This window comes from Sphaeramia orbicularis, chromosome 10, assembly GCF_902148855.1.
Source record: "Sphaeramia orbicularis chromosome 10, fSphaOr1.1, whole genome shotgun sequence".
Taxonomy (NCBI): Eukaryota; Metazoa; Chordata; class Actinopteri; order Kurtiformes; family Apogonidae; genus Sphaeramia; species Sphaeramia orbicularis.
In genome coordinates, this window is record NC_043966.1 from 35,831,038 (window position 1) to 35,851,671 (window position 20,634).

The 20,634-nt window shown below is 38.5% G+C and overlaps 1 protein-coding gene across 1 annotated transcript in view; it reads left to right on the forward strand.

Annotated features, from left to right (window-relative positions):
- Positions 1–20,634, forward strand: part of tenm2a (teneurin transmembrane protein 2a) — a 223,040-nt gene that overhangs the window by 50,799 nt on the left and 151,607 nt on the right. Inside the window, 1 exon segment of the mRNA XM_030144885.1 lies at positions 9,027–9,411. Coding sequence (XP_030000745.1) covers positions 9,186–9,411 — 226 coding nt within the window. The 5' untranslated portion in view covers positions 9,027–9,185.

The window sequence follows — 20,634 nt, forward strand, 5'->3', positions numbered from 1 at the left end:
TCATTTAGCTCCGCTCTGTCTCTGTCACTCACGCGCACACACACAGTGAGCCAAAAGAAAAAAAAAAAAAAAAAACCCGACCCCACGCATCACTAAAGTAAATCCCAGACAGGACTGTGCTGCTTTGTCCCAGCTTTAGTCTGTATGTTCCAGGTAGAGTGGGGACCAGAAGATGACTGGAAACCACCAGTGACCAGACATGACAGACTGTGAAGTGTCCTATGGTGCTGCTAGCTAAAATTGCTGGAGCGAAATAAATCAATTTCATATCAATCTGACACTGACAAAGACGAAAACGAAGGAAATTTTATCCATAATTTTTATACGTTTTAGTTAGTTTTGTAAGCTCACAATACAGTTTCAGTTAGTTAGCATTTTTTCTTTTAATTAGAGTTTTTATTTATTTCAGTTAACGAAAATGTTTTTCCAATTTTAGTTTTCGTCATTTCGTTCGTTTTCGTTAACGATAATAAACTTGCCCCTGACCCTATGACAAGAAGCGAAACATCTGTCATGCATTGAATGAAACCTTGTATAAATCATCAGTAAATTAATACAATAAGTTTCATAGTAGCTGAAGAAAGGGTCCAATAAAAAGTTGAAAGGGCAAAGGGAGGTTACACTAAATAGTACCTGTTTGGTTTATATACTTTGTGCCATTTAAAACTTATGGCCCAAACATTTGGTGTAATTTCCAGAAAATGAATTAGTGAATGAATGAATGAATGAATTATTTTTGGTTTGTACAGTAATTGCCACACACAGCACAACAACCACAATAAACACAAAAATCAAAAAAAGGACTAGGCCAGAAGCAGAATCTTATTTTTTGCCTATCCTTCTTACCTGACACACTGCTTACATTAAATTAAATGGGTACATCATCGAGCATTGTCATTGTAACAAAAGAATCAATAACAGCAAAAACACATCTACCATCTCCACTTAATATTCCTGAATGATTTTATACTCAAGGCACTTTTTAAACTTTGTCAGAGAAGTGAACAACTTAAATTCATCATCAAGTTCATTCCATAATTTCACACCCACAACCGAAATACATCTGGATTTCACATTTATCCTCACTTTAGTACATTCAAAAATGTAAGGACCTCTTAAATTATATTTACTCTCTCTTAATTTAAAGAACTCTTGAATGGTATTTGGAACAATGTTATTTTTTACTTTAGAAATCATCTCTAATATTTTAATATATACAGTATCCGGCAATTTTAAGGTATTAAGTTGAATACACAAATTATTAGTTGTTTCAAAATGTCCTGCTTTGTTAATTATTCTAATAGCTCTTTTTTTGTAATTTTACTAATGTATCTATGCTAGTTTTTTCCTGCATTTCCCCAAATTTCTGCACAATATGTTGAGTAAGGCATAACCAAAGAACAACATATCATGTATAGGCTGTTTTGCTTTGGTGCCTATTTACCTCTGCCAAGGAGGTTATGTTTTTGCCAGGGTTTGTTTGTTTGTTTGTTTGTTTGTTTGTTTGTTTGTTTGTTTGTTTGTTTGTTTGTTTGTTTGTCTGTCCGTTAGTGTGCAACATAACTCAAAAAGTTATGGACAGATTTGGATGAAATTTTCAGGGTTTGTTGGAAATGGGATAAGGAAGAAATGATTAAATTTTGGTGGTGATTGGGGGTGGGGGGGGCCCACGGGGGGGGGGGCCACTGATCAGCCTTGGCGGAGGTCTGCGCTCTCCGAGTGCTTCTAGTTATTTGTGTTTTATGTTTTATATTTTCATTAATATTTATGTTAATTATTTGTTATTTTTGTGTTTTTACCTCCGCCAAGGAGGTTATGTTTTTGCCAGGGTTTGTTTGTTTGTCTGTCCGTTAGTGTGCAACATAACTCAAAAAGTTAGGGACAGATTTTGATGAAATTTTCAGGGTTTGTTGGAAATGGGATAAGGAAGAAATGATTACATTTTGGTGGTGATTGGGGGTGGGGGGGCCCACGGGGGGGGCACTGATCAGCCTTGGCGGAGGTCTGCGCTCTCCGAGTGCTTCTAGTTTGTATATGTTGCGCACAAGATTAGTAACACAGTTAACAGCTGTATTTTTTTTTTTTTTTTTCATTCCTGATGCGTAACGTCAGCGTTTGAACTAATTCCTTAATGTTGGACATCGAGTCGAATCTCTTCTGCAGAGTCACGCTTGACTGGTAACTTTAGGTGTGGTCAATAGCCGATATAAAGGCAGCAAAGAAAATGTTCAAATGTTTTTCCCAGCTCAAAATGCCATGACTTACTATACAACAGAGAGAACGTGCCATTGGCAGGTTGTGTAGGTCTGAGCCGTGGCGAATTCGCTCAGTGTCTGCACTGTCATCACAGTACAATCAGTCGTCTGAGTGCCAGAGAACATGAAACAGACACTGTTGCCGACCGACCGCGCCCAGGCCACCTGAGAGTAATGACGGAAGCACAAGTTTTTGGAACCTAGAGGTGGACACACCCGATAATGATGACACTTGCAATTTCTGAGTACCTGTATTCAGTGACTGAATAAACGTGTTAAGTTGATCACAATTTGTCCACAATTCATTCTTTAATGACCAGTGCTTCCCTCTTTAATATGAAGGTAACCCCAAAGCAATTAATTTAACCTTTTGATGCATGAATTATGAGAACCTTAGTCAAGATTTTTTTCCTGAGTGTTTTTCCTGAGTGTTTTTATTCATCTTTAGGCATTAAAAAAACAATGTGATTGATTTTTTTTTTTTTTTTTTTAACAAATCTCATTTTTATGGAGCTACAAAAATGTCCACTCAGCTGGACACCATGTGTTCAATTTTTGAAGCAAAGAAACATGTATTTAAAACGCAATATCAGAACATGACAAACTGTGAAAACTATGAAATAAAAACATTTTTAATGCAGTTAATCTGATGTTTTCTCACATTTTAACATACTCTAACACTGATTATTACTCACTTCATGGAGATAATATACTAAAAAAAAACTTTTTGTTTAAGAAAACTGTTAATTACAGTCTAATAATAACAAGCAATTAATTTACACTCAAACATGTCACTGCAGATCAGGTTTATCAAGAACAGCAAAGTTACAGTAATGGTATGGATTGCATTGTTTAGGATGATGCACAAGTGTCCACTGTGTTGGCTGATATGGAACTAAAAAAACCAAACCTATGAATATACAAGAGAACAGCTGGAGAATAGCTGTCAACTGAAGTGACCAATATGCATGAAAGGGTTAATATATCTCCAAATATACATATTATTCGGACTCATTCGTTTTTAATGGCACTCAGTATAGAAGCTGTTTTCTTTTCCTGGAAACTTTTGTTATTTCACATATATACAGATCTTAAATATAGAGAATGAGGAATGAGATGTGTGATCATTACAATTTTATTAAACCAGAAAACTTAATGTTGGCTGAGGATGTTTGCACAGCATTATGTCAGAACAGTTTGTATCTTAAACAGTGCACATGCCCTGCTGACGCATCCTCTCAGCTGGCTGTAGCTGGAGTCATCTGGACAGGAAGCCTCCCACAGTGTAATGGTCCTACAGAGCACCTATAGCACATACAGACTCCCTCCATGGTTGTTTGTTTGATAAATGAGAGCCATGACTGGATGAAATTTTTGCAGCTAATTGTCCTTGGGTATCTGGCCAATATACACGTAACCATTACAAATGCAGTGAAATAACATGCATAGCAGAGCTGGGTCGATTGTGATCATGTTCCCAGAGCTGTGGCATTTTGCCGGGCAGATTTGAGGAATGACGCAACTAAACACAAAATACCTGAGGCAGTTTGAAACCATGAATGCACTAATGCAAACTTACTGATGAAACATTGTTTCCCTGCTAGCTTTAGTTAAAGATAGGACTGTTGGTTGACTCACCCTTCTCAAAAATACTTTTAGGCTGCAGAAAATATTTCATGAAAACTACATATTGTGAGAAACATCGACCTAAACTACATATATATAGGTCAAATGTTAAGTTTGTTTGATGCTCTTTAATCCAGTAATGTCATTAGCTTCCAATTAACTGGGTGTGAGTTCTAGTTACAGTAGATTTACATTGTGTCATTTTCCACATTTTCTTTCCCAAGCTTGTATTTACAGAGAAAAGGCTATTATCCGTACCAAAATTCACCTCTGTAATTTTGAAAATGAATTCTCCACCCTCCCTGTCGTCTTCCAATTACATTTCTCATTCTGCTAGGATTTCACGGTCACTTCACGGTCGCACACATGTCTTTTTTCTCCTTGGTCTAACCACCCTTTCTTGCCTGTCAAGGATATGCAGCTACTTGCAAACTCATGCAGCTGTTTGCTCAGTTTCATGTGTCAGTTTGTCTGTCTGTTGGCTCTGTCCGAGTGTTTGGATATGAATATGTATGTATCAACAGAGCGAACAGAATAGTAGTATCCGATAAAATCCTGATATGTGACCACTCAGAATGACAGTAAGTCATTATACTTCTGACAAATTGGATCATTCTCCTCAGTGCAGTGATCAGGGGAGGTTGAAGCTTCTGTCACCAGAGTAATTAACAAGCAAAAGTTTGGCGTGTGCTTCAGCGACCTTGAGGAAAACACCTGCCTGGATGGAAAGAGATTGATATGCGTTCCAGATCTCATGATTGACCCCCTTCGGTTTTCTTCACTTTATCCATTTCTCATCCGTGTCCTTTCTCCTCCTCCTTTTAACATTACCCCTACCTACTCTGCCAGCCCAAAAAGTACTGCTCAGCTCCTTTCAAGATGACACACTCTCTTCTGTTAACCACATGTATCACATGCTCAGAGGATATGACAGGGTATAGATCTGAGCCATAACCAGCCTTGAAACGTTTGACACTGCTTTGGATTCAGAAGGAGGAGAATATATAGGATATCTGTTGTGTTTGTTGAAGCCGGGAGGTGATTAGCATAGCTTAGCGTAAAGATTCAAAAGAGGGTTTTATGTTTTAGGATCATGTGCTTTATTTAACAAGAGCTTCCACCAATGACATTCAGAACAGACTTATCTGCAGATTATTGACCTGTTTAATCAATGAAATGCTTTGATCAAGCAAAACCAAACTATATTCCTGTTTTGTTTTTTTGTGGTGCTTGACATTTACTATGTTGTTTAGATTTTTTTAACATATTTCTGTAGTGCTAGTCTGTTTCAGGAGAACCTCAGTTTCAATTAGTTTATTTTAAGTCACAATTTTACATTTGCTTTGCGTGAGGATGAAAGAATTTATGAGAAAAAAAATATTATAAAAATATGAAGTTTTTTAATGTGTTACCTATTGGCAGTTTGTTGAAATATACTGTTGAAGTTTTAGAACTCTCAATGAGTTGTTGTCTACCGTTAATGTTTCCTAAGGAAATTACAGCTATTTATTGACTCAAATAAAGCAATTATGCCAAATGAATAACACGTACTGTCGGGGCTTAAAACTAGTGCTGATCAACAATTGAAATTCTTAATCACAATTAATCGCATGCATTTCTGTGATTAATCGTGATTAATCACATAGTTATATGTGTGTGTGTGTGTGTGGGGGGGGGGGTTGCCAGCATCAACAGTGTGTATTGCCTTTAAGTGATATTTCAGACTCAAAGTACTCTGGTGATAAAAAAAACAAAATTCCACATTGCAGTGCTTACAAACAACTATGGTCTTATCTACCCCACCATCTGAAGACATTTAAAATGAAAATGTCCATGTAAAAGACCAGTACTTTTCTCCATGTTTATGTCCCCAGCAGTTTATTTCCAGTTGTGAGTGATTGACAGGAGTCTTAAGCCCACCCCAAATGCTGTCATTGGTTGAAGCGCATGATGACGCCGATTGGCAAACCAACCCTGATCAACATCCCCCTCTTCTTGTGACCCATGGTTTACCTACGTGTATTCACAGAGCGAGAGCAATGGACTTTCAAAATAATATGTGATGTTCAGTTGTTAAAAGCAAGCAAAGGGGGCCCTCTAGTGGTCGGAATAAGTTGCACTAACGTATGTTTTCTACTTGCGGTGTTACCGTAGTCAGTTCAGACATAAGAAGGAACAAACAGCCACATTTCTCTCACTCTGTTTGTATGGCCTGAAAAACATTTGCCTGTGAGTATTTTATGTTCAGTTGTCGCAAGAATGAATAGTATGATGTGAACCTTTGTTACTGGATAAAAAGACATTATAAATCTTAAATTAATCTGTAAATGTTAATTGTTAGCGTGTCTATGGATTTTCCCATTCGAGTTAGCATTGAGCTAGCGATCTTTTTCCCATTCATTTAAATGTATAATGCCATGTAAATGTAATAAGGCAATGAACATAACTGAGACATATTTTGTATGTATGTTACAGTTTTACAGTGAGTCTAAAGTAAAAGATTTGGAGAGAAGTTTTCGGCGTCCAGCTTTTCTTGGGAAATCTGTTGTCTGTCTGCCGAGCTAATCGCTATATGCATACAAGCAGGGGCAGAAGAATATGAGTTATAATCAAACAGCATTAATGTGACAAAAAAAAAAAAAATTGTCGACGTTATTTATTAACTATACGTTAACTATTGAGGTTCATGTGGGGGGGTTGCATATTGTCCAGCACCCACCCACACCCCCATTTTTTTGGACTTGGGGGGGAGGCAGTAGGATCATGATGCCATTAGTAGGGGCGTGGTTCAAAAAATGTCCAAACACCCAGATAAGACTCATGTGGTGAAAAGCTGAGGAACTGCATCTGATTTTTTAAAGCATGTGTCGAGGATTAATGGTTAAAAAGTTATTGAACATTTTAACCTCAGGTGGTCTCGGTCTATGAGGGTTACGAACAAGTTCACTAACATCAGCTCAAACCATTCATATGGAATGACATATATTTCATTGTGATTCAAGCAGAATGAAGACAGATTCTGAGATCAAACTGCCTTAACTGGCAGTGATTCACAAATTTTCAGTGAATAAACAAGGTATTAACAACTATACCTATGTGTCAACAACCATTTTTGCTTAATAGAGGAGGATGTTGGGGAGATGGAGGAGATTGTAAAAGTTGTGTAAATTGATAAGGAAGACGGTGTGTCCAGTGTAGAGTGGGCTGAATGAACGAACATTGTCTTGGTGTTGTTGGTAGGAAAAACTGTCCTGTACGACAAGTCATGAACGGCAGAATAAAAAGGACCTTGTGACCAGCTCTGACTTCCATGCTTGCCTGAACTACTGCGAAACTCAGTAAAATGTGAAAATATTTTAGAAGATTAAACTAGAAAGTATTTGTGTCCCTGCCGCAATTGATTACTATTTTTTCTCTGAGTTTTTATTCACTGAAGCCCTAGTTTTAATATTTTGAAGAACAAAAGCCAATCGCTGTGAATGCAACAACCGTTACAGATGTAGACACTTCACAGAAGGCAGATGGAGAGAGAGTTGGTTGTAAAGACCCCAGCTCTCTGCTTAACACACTGACATTTCACACAATGTTTGCGCATTGTTTGCTTAATGCCAATCAGAATGTCCTTACATTTTCCGAGCCAATATCCCTCTCTATTTCCCCACCCTCCATTCAAGGTACAAACACATTAAGGTTGAACTCCTAATAGCCTGTGTGATGGATGCCGGAGCATAATGAGCTCTTTATGAGACTTAATACCTACTGTTAATCAATGGACATAGCAGGGCACTTTTCAATACCACCTTCTAAGCATTTTAAAATGAGCCCTCATTGAATAGATTGACTTACATTCTGTATCCCTCTCATTCTTTTCTCCTTTTTCATTCTTTCTCTATCCCAGCATGCAATTAGTTACATCACATATTCTGAATCAAGAGATGTCACATCTTTAGAAATGCCCTTTCCAGTACCGGTATCAATAAGTTTTGATAGGAATGCGATGTTGCGGAATAATGCAGTAGGTGGACCAGACAGTCTTCAGCCTGAAGCAATAGAAAAATGGATGACCTATTTATTATCACAAATATACCATACAATGAGCTGCTTGAAGCATTCCTGTCAATTATTGCTGGTTGTTGTATTGTTGTACTTTGATCTTTAGCTGCTAATGTAATGCATTGCTCAAGGCTGCTGCACTATTATCATGCTGTATTATCATCATAATCATGTATTATCTGCATTCACAAGTATAACATTTGAATAGATTAAAAGGACTGGTTTTGACGCAATGGCAGTGGACAGGTCAGGCATTAACACAAAGGACCTGTTGTCTTGATGTGTGTGTTCAGTTGTCTTTGAAGTCGTGTTAGGCGCTGTGTCAGGCTCAGGTAACATTGTCATCTCAGCACCCGTACCTCCATACTGTAGATGTGCATTTGTTTCTGGTTGTTTATGACATGTTGTGTGTGTGTTTCTGTGTCTGGGTGTGTTTGATTATCCCTTACAGCCTCTAAGGGAGCAGGATTCATTCTCACTCTGATAATGAGGGAGAGACTAGCAATGCCCTAAAGTCATTTCTCCTCTTCTTCTATCCTTCCTGTTGCATCCAGCTGCTTTCATTTTTTCTCGCCCTTTACCATTTTCCAGTCTAGATAATCTGTGTCTCATTTTTCCATCATTCTATCAGGCTTTTGTCTCTGCTGCATGCCTACTTTTGTTCCCTTATCTTCAGATCCTTCTTGTTATTGTTTTCCTTTATGTTTTTGTATTCATGCGTTGCTAACACTTTAGGATACTGGACTGTGTTTCAGTCATTTTCTGCTTTATGTCATAGATGTAAATGCTGTCTTACCATTTTTCATTAAACTTGTCGATGGATAGATATCTCTGTGAAGCACTGTGCTGGCAGCTCTGTTTCTACCCACAATACCCTTACTTATCCTGCATCAATACGCCAATGTGTTGTATATTTGCCTGGTTGCTCAAATGTCCATTCGCTGCACTCCCTCTTACCTGACTTACCCTGTAGATTCTCCAGGGAGTGCAAAGCAAGAATGAGTCACAGCAGTGCATCCATTAATTTTATACCAACCTTTTGCTGTCTTTCCACTCTCTCCATCTCTCCCTCTCTCTATCTCTGTTTTCCAGGTGACTGAAGTGGAGATTGACATTACATAGGCCTGCAAGGAGGCCCCTTCATCTTACCCCCCACCACCTTGTCCTCCTCCTCCTCATCATCCTCCTCTGCTCCTTGCTTCCATCTCTTCTCCCTGCATCCCAACTCCCCACCCCCCACCCAGCCTGGACATGGATCTAAAGGACCGCAGGCATCGCTCGCTGACCAGGGGTCGCTGCTCTAAAGACTCCCAGTACAATACCTCTTCGCTGGATGCGGATGAGTGCCGTGTGCCCACTCAGAAGTCTTACAGCTCCAGTGAGACACTCAAGGCCTTTGACCATGAGCAGAGGCTGCACTATGGTGGTTGTGTGACGGACTTGGTCCATCATGAGGCTGATGAGTATGCCAGACAAGGTGAGTGTGCAGCACTGCAGCAGCCTGCAAAATGTCACATATGTTTCAGTACTGGGATTTACCAATACACTGCTGGATTGTACATATCCTTCCCTGTCAGTTCAGTCTTCTTACTGTAATTAATGTCAGTTCAATGACAATGACTGCAAATGGGAAAACTGGAGTACATGAAATGGTCCCTCTTGAAAAAAAATCAAGGATTTAGCAATTTTCTAACAAAATGTTACCAGTTGTTTTTCTTAGTTTAGATACAAGAGTCATGATAGTCATTTTATCCAGTATATATGGTCAAATTCACCAAAATTTTTGTTCTTGTTCAGTTACACGATTAAAACGTGTACTATCACACATTTAACAGTTAAATTTGTACATGTAAATGTTTTTTTTTCTGCTGTAAACCATTTAAGCCACTGCACGCTTCTTTTTTAAGGTCACTGTGGCATTCTGTTAATGTAATCAGATGGTGTAAATGCTGCACTTTGCAGCAAAGCACCATAGCAGACCTTTAGCACTGGCAAGCCTGTCATAATGAACTTCTGTATCCCCTGGTGAGCAAGTTAGCCGATAGGCCGATAGGTCATCTCTAAAGGGGTGGGTCTGCCCTCGTAGGCATGTCTTTAAACTATGTGTGTGCATCTGTATTATTGTGCATGCACATGTGTGTATTACAGAGGGACATGAAAGAGGCAGTATTGATCCCTGGCTAGTGAAAGGAGTCAGACTCAATGGGATTGATCGGTGCTAAGCTCTGTTTTCTCTGCATGGACACAGACAGGAGAGGGAGAGAGCTTAGAGCAATATACCAAAATACCGCAGAAAAAGGATAGATCTGTCATACTGTATATATGTATATCATCATCATCATCATCATCATCATCATCATCTTTATTTGCAGACTTGGGAGTCCATTTAAAGACAAACAAACAATCAACAAACAGAATAAATTTAAAAACAGGTTAAAAATGCAGACAAAACATCATCAATATTATAAAAGACAACTGTACTGGTGTCACCACAGGGGTGACTGGTATTGCACCGAACTATGAACTATGTTTCATATATATATATATATATATATATATATATATATACACACACACACAGACTCACCCTGTACCACAGGACTTCTTCATAGGAAATGGAATCCCATTCCTCCAAAATTCCCTTAATGGTGTTTAGATGATATTGGTTGAGAGTGCATGATTCATTTCATTTTCATACTTACTATCCATATGTGTAAGAAAACACCAAAAATGAATAGTTTTTACTATGGTCCCGAAGATAAAGATTGAAAATAGAGGATTGATTGGCAGAATTGACAAAAGACTCCAAGTCAGTGGTGTGTGGTTTTCGGACACACTCCAGTGCTGCACCGTGCTGACCTCACACCAGGCGATAGCTGGTCGATACCACAGTACTCTCAGCCTATCAGTTCTTCTGAACGCCCAGAGCCACAGATGCATCGTGGGAAGTGTGGCCACAGGAGACCAACAGTGTTGCAGCACCATATGGACTGTGACACCACAGGAGGAGGAGTAGTGCTGGAAGCAGGGAGGGAGAGAAGGAGTTAGAATGAGAAGTGCTAAGAAGCAACAGTTTTCTTCACCAGTAACTACATCAGAGCTTCATAAAGGAGATATGTCCTTGTTTAATTCAACATATTTAGAAAAAAAAAAGGTTTTCAAGGATGCTTTCATATTTGACTTGACCTGAGATTTTAGTAATTCATGTGCGGATGGACTAGATCAGACAATAAGATCATCTTTGATTAAATTGTAATGATGTTATTCTTTTGGCTAGGCAAGTCATCACAGTGTTTATGCTTCTTGTGGAGAAGTTTTGAGGTCATCCAAAGCTGTTCTGAGGCAGTAATTTTCATTTAATGGTTATGTGTAGCACAACCAATTTACAGTTCTGTAGTGTGTTAATACATATTGCCTTGCTCCTACATCTTTCATTAGATTTATGTGTGAAACAAAAAGGTGTGAGTCATGCAGGTGGAACTGGAGCATCTATTGAGGATGTGCTCTTAAATGAAAACAAGCTCATGAATCCATGCCTCAACTTAAGTAATCATTTGAAATTTGTTTGCTCTAGTGCCTGGCCTTCAGTGGATTTAGACACACCTATATTTAGTGAGTTTTTTTCTTCTGTATTTTAATTTATTTTTTATGTAACCGTTATTCTAATCCAAGGTCAAATCCACAAAAGAATTCTATGGCTTTTCCACCCCAAAGGTTTAGCAGATGAGACAATAATTCAATGTGTGATTCACAAAACACTGACAAAGTGTGAAATGAAAACTTACTCTGCTGAGGTGCCATGATATGCCTTTTGCTATGCAAATAAACCATGTAGTGAAACCTGTCTAACTTAACAGACCAGTGCAAATTGCCATATACAGTTAGACTAGATCAGTGTTTCTCAACCTTTTTTAGCAAATGCCCACCAATGGCATCAGGAGCCTCCTGCCACCCCCCCCCCCCGTCCTCAAAAACAAATTTGCAACCGCGATGGACCTGTTTGCAGGTTATGTAGCTCAGTAGGTAAAGCCCCCCTCATCTCATCATTGGCCACCTGGTGCCCCCCAAAAACAAATTTGTGACGGGGGGGGGTTATGCTTCTGTTATACTTTGAACATGGGCTCCTTACACCGGGGGGGGGGGGAGTGTATGAAGTTATTATGTACAACAGTGACTAACGCCCCCCATTTGTGCCTGAGCACCCCCCTCTCAGCTTTGTCACTGGGCAGTACCGCCCCCGTTGAGAAACACTGATATACGTACATACTATATTCACCAAAATAAGTGTGTTATAGACTCATATATTGTTATAGTGAAAGCAAAATACATGAAAGGTGGTCTGTGATCATAGAGAGCTTTGTGTTTATGAGCCTCTGCTCACTAAAGATGCAGAATTTGAGTGTTTTTGTTTTTGTTTGGTTGTTTGTTTTTTTTCTTTTTGTAACCTGTGTGGAGAATGTGGATAAAACTCTGAAACACAAAATAGCACCACTTATTAGACACAGCTCAAGGGAAAATTATACTAAGGTCCAAAACTTTATGGCCATTTTGTATTGGCATAAAGTTAGTTTTTGTTGGTAAAATGGAGCAGACAGAGGGTGCAAATGTAGTGCATTTTACAGTACAATTAGCAGGTGTAATCCGTTCTTTGTGGATTTGCACTGTTGCAGGCACATTGTACATTTTCACAAGTACAATTCTTGTGTTATTTTTATAATTCTGAAAGTACCATTTGCATGACTTATGCAGTGTAAATTATTAGGAGTATAACAGATGTCCTCAGGATATGTTCTGAGCCAAACCAAGGATCTTGGGATGTGACTGTTGGAGAAAATTTCCAATACAAACACAATGTTATTTAGCTCAAAACACATTTTTAACACACTATTGCTTTTCTTACTATATTTTTGACTGTGTGCTACAGTGTTATGCCAGCGTAGTGTTCTGTAACCGAACTCTAATGATATCACAGGTTATCACTATGCATAAGAACCATGGAATTTCACAGAGTAAAGCATAAAATCAACTTACAAAAGGAACATCACCTCCATTTGAAAACATATTTAAAGTCTGTTTTGGGTCCTCTATGGTAGCTGGCAAGTTCTACTAATCAGCTCGGTGCCTCCCAGAAAGGAAATGCTTTCTGTTCGTGGACACTGGGCTGAACTCAGCACCCAGCCCATTAGAGAAACGATTTGAAATAACTGAGAAGAGTTTATGTCACTGGGCTTTTAGTCATTTTATACTTGCTGTACCTGTGTATTCCTCTTATTATGTATTCCTTGTACATCTTTTATTTTCATTCTGCTCTGGCCCTTTTTCCACATTGCACCTTGCTGCATTATAAATATGTTTGATCCTCTACACCTCGATGTCCTTGTGCCCCAAGTTTGCACTAGTATTTACAGTTACATTCAGAAAGATCTACTTCCTCTTGTCTTATCACTGAACCATCTTAAAGATATGGTGAATAGTATCGAGTCACAATATAGTGACTGCACTTATCTGTAGATTAACTGTCATGTTTACACTGTAGTTCCATTTTTAAAATGTCATTCACATCCTATAAAACTGTGAATTTATGAACTGACTGAAGTTGATAAGAAAGCATTATTGTATAGTGCATTGCAGTGTATTCAATAATAATAATAGTGGATCATAGTTTCTAAAAATGTGCAAATTTCAATCAAATCATTTCTTTTCAGTTTATTTTCAGAGCTTCAACACAAGCTGTCCCATAGGGCTCCTTGCAGATTTTCATAAAACAGGTTTAGTTGTGGATTCCAAAAGGCCCCCTGCTTTCACTGGATCTCAGCTCCCTATTACACATTTATTACCTCGTCTGCTCAGAGTATCACAGCCAAATAGCATGTTCTTTTCTCACGATATCACGCAGTACTCACTACAATTGTTCACTATATTTAAAACATTACAAACTAGGGTGTAAGACTCATTCGCACACAATCAGAAATATCAGATGGATGTAAAACAGAAGCTAGGTTCAGTTTCTTGTCATTTTCCAGTGGATTTACAGTGAATAATATTGGTATTCTGCTAAACATATGAACTCAAGACATAAATATAACAAATAGGTCAACAGACTGACACAGTGCACTCTGCAGAAATCACTTCTTTGCTGTTTTTCCACCTCTCCGCCTCTCTTTTCCTTAAACTGATGCTCTACATCTCTTGGTCTATCTCTGTCACCACTCTTCAGCACATCCCAGGGGTGTGTCATCCCAGCATGTCCACCTCTAGACAAACGGCATCATTACAACCTCTACAGTCTGGAGCAGTTTTGGCCTTTAATCTCTGAGGGACCTGAATAAGCCCCTCTACATTCTCATCTGCTGCTTTATCCCCAGGGCAGGAAACCACACAGAGAACCCACCACCCACCTGGTTATCTTACTGCCTAGACAACATTCAGCATCTAATACCACCCTCACTTTGTTTCACTCTGTCTGAAAATGTCTCTCACCTTTCTCCCACTTTCCTTTATGTCATCTTTTGCTCTTCTGTCACACCGTGCATGTCCGTTCTCACTGTCTCATTCTTTTATTTTTTTCCTTTCTCTCACTCGTGCTGTTTCTGTATTGGTACTTTAGTGGTCATATCACACATTTATTATACTGAGACCCTCTATGGAGAAGGAGCACAGTCTATGTGTCATTGTGTTCCATTTCACACCATCTTTTCTTGTTATCTCAGCTACAGGCTTGACCTCCTATCTTCACGGGCACTGAAATGTATCTATATATGTTGCTAACCAGAACAAACCATTATACTTGTAAAAGCTGGCTGTTTTTACCCCATTATGTATTTTCATTTCTTCCTCTAATCCAAAGTGATAAATGACCACAGTAGCCAAGGAGAGCTTGGTCCAAAAAGTCTGCCAAACACTGCGACTGACATTCTGGCATGAAATCTTCCACTGTGTCTAGGAGGATGCTTTATGCCAGAGCAGCATCTTCTGATTTTTCTGTCTGTCCTTTTCTTTCGAGACAGGCTTCCCTGTCTCTGCAAGAACAGAAAGAGCCTCTAATGATGTGGCCTCTTCAGTGAGATTCAGGGACTAACCTTAACTCTCCAGACGGAGAAGCCTCCTCTGTGAGGGTATTGACAGAATTCTCCATGACAGGATGAGATGAACCACTGTGACCAAGATATTTAATATATATGATAAAGTACCTCAACACTTCACATCAGTTCTTGGCAAAAGGGATGTGTTTACAGTCTGCAAAGCAAGCATTTGATTGGAGCGTAAAGTAACTGTGGTGTAAAGTCGTCTTCGCTGCATAGACATATAGTTGAGCCTCCTGTTAAGTCAACGTTGCCAAGAAACACAACTGTCTGTGTTCAGGAGTGTGGAGCCAGTGAGGGTTATAGTAACAGTCAGATTCACTAGAAACTACTACGGCTTGCTGCAGCACTCACACAGTCAAGGGTTCAGCTAAGAGGTGTTAGTGTTAACCTGTTACACGTTTTGGGTGACGCTTATTGCTTGTAGCGGCTGGTGGCACCATGTGTCACAGATGCGCAGTATCTTGACTGTATGTAGCTCTCCACAGGCCTTCTGGGGCATTCGCAGTAAAAAGGACTGGACTATGTTGCATAGGCGTGTGAACATTCTCATTCTAAAATGTATTTTTCCATAGATGCAGCTGTAAGTTGTTGTATTCATTAAGATTAACTGAAATGAGTACACACAGAGTAATTTAGAGCAAGATAATCATTACTGTGTAATGAAATCCCACAAACTGATGTTAGAATCTGACACCAAAGGGTTTATTTCACAATATTGACTGGTTTGGTGTACAGAATGTTGCTTATTACACACAATTTACTCAAGAAATCAATAATTTGACCAAAAAAAATTAATAAATCTCACAAATGATTTTATTGATTTGAAAATGTTTTCACTGTTTTCACTAAATAAAACTTAAATTCTACAAGTGGGGCAATTGTTGGCTACATCCCCTGCTTTTTATACATTGCTTCAGTTTGTTGTACAAAAAAAACAGTCCATTGAATTGCAGCATTATCCAATCATGAATTCAACAAAGCTGTGTATTTTAATTACTTTGGATTGCTTCAACATGTCTTACATTATTATTCAGTGTGAATGAATGCAGCACTCATGTATTTTTATACTTTCTGAGAAGATCCAAACTATAGCCAGCTGTGGTATGTGAAACACAAAGACAATGTGATGTTTTTCATGGTACAAAGTATTGAGATGCTGCTAACAGTCTGATCTGCAAACAGCTAGAATGTGGCTACATAGGGAGCTCAGGTTGATTGAAAGCAGTACTCTTTAGCTAGACAAAAATAAGACTTAGAAAAGTAATTTCTATCAAGTTAGAAATGGAGTCTTTGAACTTGAGCAGTTTTTTTTTTTTGTTTTTTGTTTTTTACTGCAAATAGTACTACACAATAGTACTGCAGTCTCCTGTGCCCCCCTAGATCCTAGAATTTCCAGGACAGAAATGCATTTCTTCCTGGCTCTGTGTCAACTCTATCCTCTCGTGTGGTGTGTTAACATACAGCCTACATTTCCTGCATGTGGTGCAGTGCCTTTAAACTTTCAGAGTAAATAAAGCAGACTTTACTCCTAAGCAAAGTATTGATTTTAAGCATGTAGCTGTGTTTTCTGATTCCCACCTTTTTACATATATATATATATATATATATATATATATATATATATATATATATATATATATATATATATATGTATATATTGTAACAAAAACACAGCTACTTTGATTTTGTGTTCCAAATATGTAATGCTCTCACACAGATCTGTTTCTCAGTAACACTTTGTATTTGTAAATTAGGACACTGGGCCAAAATGCATAAAAATAAAATCAAAAGTGAAATGTGTGTTTGTATGCTTGTGCAAATGCTGGAGTGTGTGTGTGTGTGTGTGTGTGTGTGTGTGTCCATGCATTCCATTGGGTTACAGTCAACCTGGACTTTTGATGATCAAAGAGAGAACAAAGCAGCTGTGTGCTATTAAAAATAAATGGCAGCGAGATTAAATACAATCCCTCCCCTCTTCCTGCGATCCCGCTTTTTTCTTTGTCTTCTCCCTGGCATTCTGCTCCTCTGCCAGCTGCTGACACTCAAAAGCATCCCATAGCTGCAGCAATAGAGCAGAGAATTTGCTGAAGAATGTCCTGGGGCTGACACTGCTCCACTCCTCCAGTGCAGATTGCACTCCCACTCGCCCCATCCTCATATTTCCTCTTTTATAAACATAAAACTACTCTTGTGGGTTTGTATGTGTGGCCCCTGTCCTTGCACAAAAGGTCTTTAAAGGGAGAATGAACTTGAAGTAACATCTGTTTCAGCATTTGGTAGTCACAGACACATGACCAGGCTATTGTACATTTCAACAGGACCCACTTTGCCAACTCTTAGTAACTCTCGCCTCCACTAAGAATGTGATTTTGTGAATGAACAGAAGTGTTTAATAGCTATTTTACAACTCGAGTAAGTGGGATGACCCCTGCTTCTGCGTCCAAACACACGTCTTTGTCAAATCCTGTCCAAATCCAAGCTATGAAAGTGCTAGCTATTAGTACTGATGTTGGCACAGGTGCATGAACACACACATGCAAACACTGGGTAACAAATGAGACAAATAATAGGAAGAGGCCGGGGAAAAGCATGGTGAAGGTGCCAGCTATTTAGCACTGATGTTGGCTCCTATTTATTCGCACGCGCATGCTTGCAATCACGCACACAGACAGTGGGTAAGAAACAAGACAATTAATTGACAGAGTCCGGGGAAAGGCCTGCTGACTTCTGCAATTTTCTTAGAATAAAAATCATTTATCAAATAATATTGTGTGGGTTTTGTGTGAGTTGAGTTAATCTATGTTTACTATGTAATGACCCTCTTTGACTCTGCTTTGGCAGCTTTTGATAAATGAGGCAGATTGTAAATGTCACTGTTATCAAGTGTTTTTTTTTTTTCTCAGCCTAGTCACTTGCATCCTAGGCTGTAATTAAACATGTTCCCCAGCCACAGAATTTAACTCTGTGTGCTTGTGTGTATTCGTGTGCAGTGATTGCAAATGACTACCACATTTCTCACACAAAAGTATATCAGCAAAAATGGAGACAACTTTATATTTGTTTTGATGCTGGCTTTGTCCAAGCTCTAAAATCATTCACAAGTGATGTTCTTCCCATTTTTTGTTGCAGCATGCATAAATTCCAAACTTCAATCATTGTGCAATTATCAGGCAGACGTCAACACATAAAGAAGGATGTTATGGATCCAGAGAAAAGTGTCTGGTAAACAGGAGGCGATTAGTGAATGTCATAGATATTAGCGATACACAGCGTGTCGTACAGATTTACTAAAAGACCAGACAAACATAACAGAATGACTTTGTAATGAATTTATTTGTGCATTGCTGTTGCCATGGTTACTTGCCATTTTAAACACTTTTGCAGTGTGTTAACTTGGTAGTTAAATTTGGACCTGAATTTTACTGTGATGTGAGTAGAAGTGTGCACCAAGTTCTGCATCAGTGAAATTTTTTTTCACAACCTTTTTCCTACCTCTAGGAGTCACCAGACAGACATATTCAAATGATAAAATTATAAGAGGAATGAGTGTAAAAGACATATGGTATAAAATGTGCTTAATTACCTTATATCTCATCAAATTAAACACCAAGTGGATCTTGCTTAAACATGATGCTAATGCTTAGGTGCATAACTTTGAAAGTAATCCTGCACATAGAGGGGGATGGGTCAGACGTCATATTTCAGTAGCTTATCCCAAACAGACTGCACTTCAGTGGTGTAGTGGTCCCTGGAGAAGTGGGTACATTCTATATTATTTTTTTTTATTTTTTTAAGTAGTCCAGAACAACGTTCTGTTTTAGAAGCAGTGACATGTCAGACTACTCTATTTAGTTTACCCAAAAATCCATCGGTATTATTTGCTCACTAACACAAATTATCCTGACTTGATCAGGAACAGTTTGTAGGTATTACTGGTCACACAAGCAGCTGCATGAATATAAATGTGTTCAACATGAGGCAAACATAGGATAACATTAGCCTTTCATAACGTTAGCTGACTCACACAGTTAAACTATTGGCAACAAAATCTCTTCTCTAAATGTGCAGTCATATGACCAGTAGTTTAAAACAGTGACTCATTTGGAAACCACTGTAAAACTTACCTCAGAATTATATATTCCATCAAAGTAGGTTCACTTGATATGTGTCACTTATTTGAAAGACGTTTAATCTGCCTTTCTTGTTCACATTTCCAATAATCACGCATCTTTCAGTGAGATGTGCAGTGACCTGTCAATCAACTGGGGTGGCACTGGCAGCTGAGGTGTCCAGTCAGGTTCCAGACATAGGCACATAGGCTAGTTAGCAATAATTTCCTCGGCATGACCCACCCTACTCTGCCTCTGATTGGCTCATTAGTCCTCATGCCTAAAGTTAACCAATCTAATCAGTGAAGGCAGCAAGCACTAGCCAATTAGAGGCAGAGTAGGGCGGGTTATGGCTTTACCATCCTAGGAGAAAAAAAATGAGCAATTTGGTTCGGATATTACTGAATGGTGTGCATCAGCGGGATTTACAAGTGGGTTTACGCAATGCTGACTGAAAAATAAGTAGGTTTACGCCGTATACCACTGTACACCCTGGACTACTCCACTGCTGCACTAATTGTGCAATATGTGTTTGTAATGTTGACAGGACTATTAAACTTTTTACAATTAGGCAATGGAAGCATTTAGTTAATATATTTATCAAAGACTTGATAAATGATTCCTAATGTATTAATCTTTGAACAAAACCACAATTTTCTTCTCACCAAAGCGCTTTTGTTGCCTCAACCTAACTATTTAGACATCTCAGGATGTGAACTTTGGATGTCAGAACATAATCTGACACATAATGTGTTGTAATTAGAGGAATCAAATTAAAACACTACAAAATTAAACCTAGCAATTTACTCCACAGTAAGAAGGAAAGAGAAAGCTAAGTTGTCCCACGTTACATCTAATACAGTTTGTCATTTCCCCTGGTATACATATTATATTGATATTCATGAAAGATCATTTATCTACAATGTGCATGTAACAACTAGCCCTTATTGATCTCACCATGCAGTGCATTGTTCAGCATAGTCCTCATTCATTTAAAGACTGGGGTTTACATGTTTCTCCGCCGGCCTGTAGTGACTCTGTAACCTCTCTGAGATAATGTTCAGTTTCCTTGGTGAAATCTCCAGAGTAATTAAAGATACTTACACTTTTTCCTTTAAAGAATTATGTTGACCTGAAGAGCAGTGTTTTACTCCCATTTCTGGTTGACAGTAGTCGCTTTTCCACTGGACATATTTTCTAAATGTCGAAAAAACAGAAGTGTGCAATGTTGGTTTTTCCATGAAATCACAAATGCGATGATTTGTTTATTTATTATCATGAGGTGACACGAGAAGTCATTCCATAAACATGGCAACAAACATAAATATTGTGTTGATTTACAGATATATTCATTATTATTATAATATATTACCCCTCTATCCCATCCTAAATTAAAAAAAAAAAAATGATTTGGTTTCCTGGTGTGTCCACACATACCTCACCATGTTTCTTTTAAAACTCTTCTTCTTTGCTTGTTTTAATGTCTGTCAACATCCGTTTTTTTTT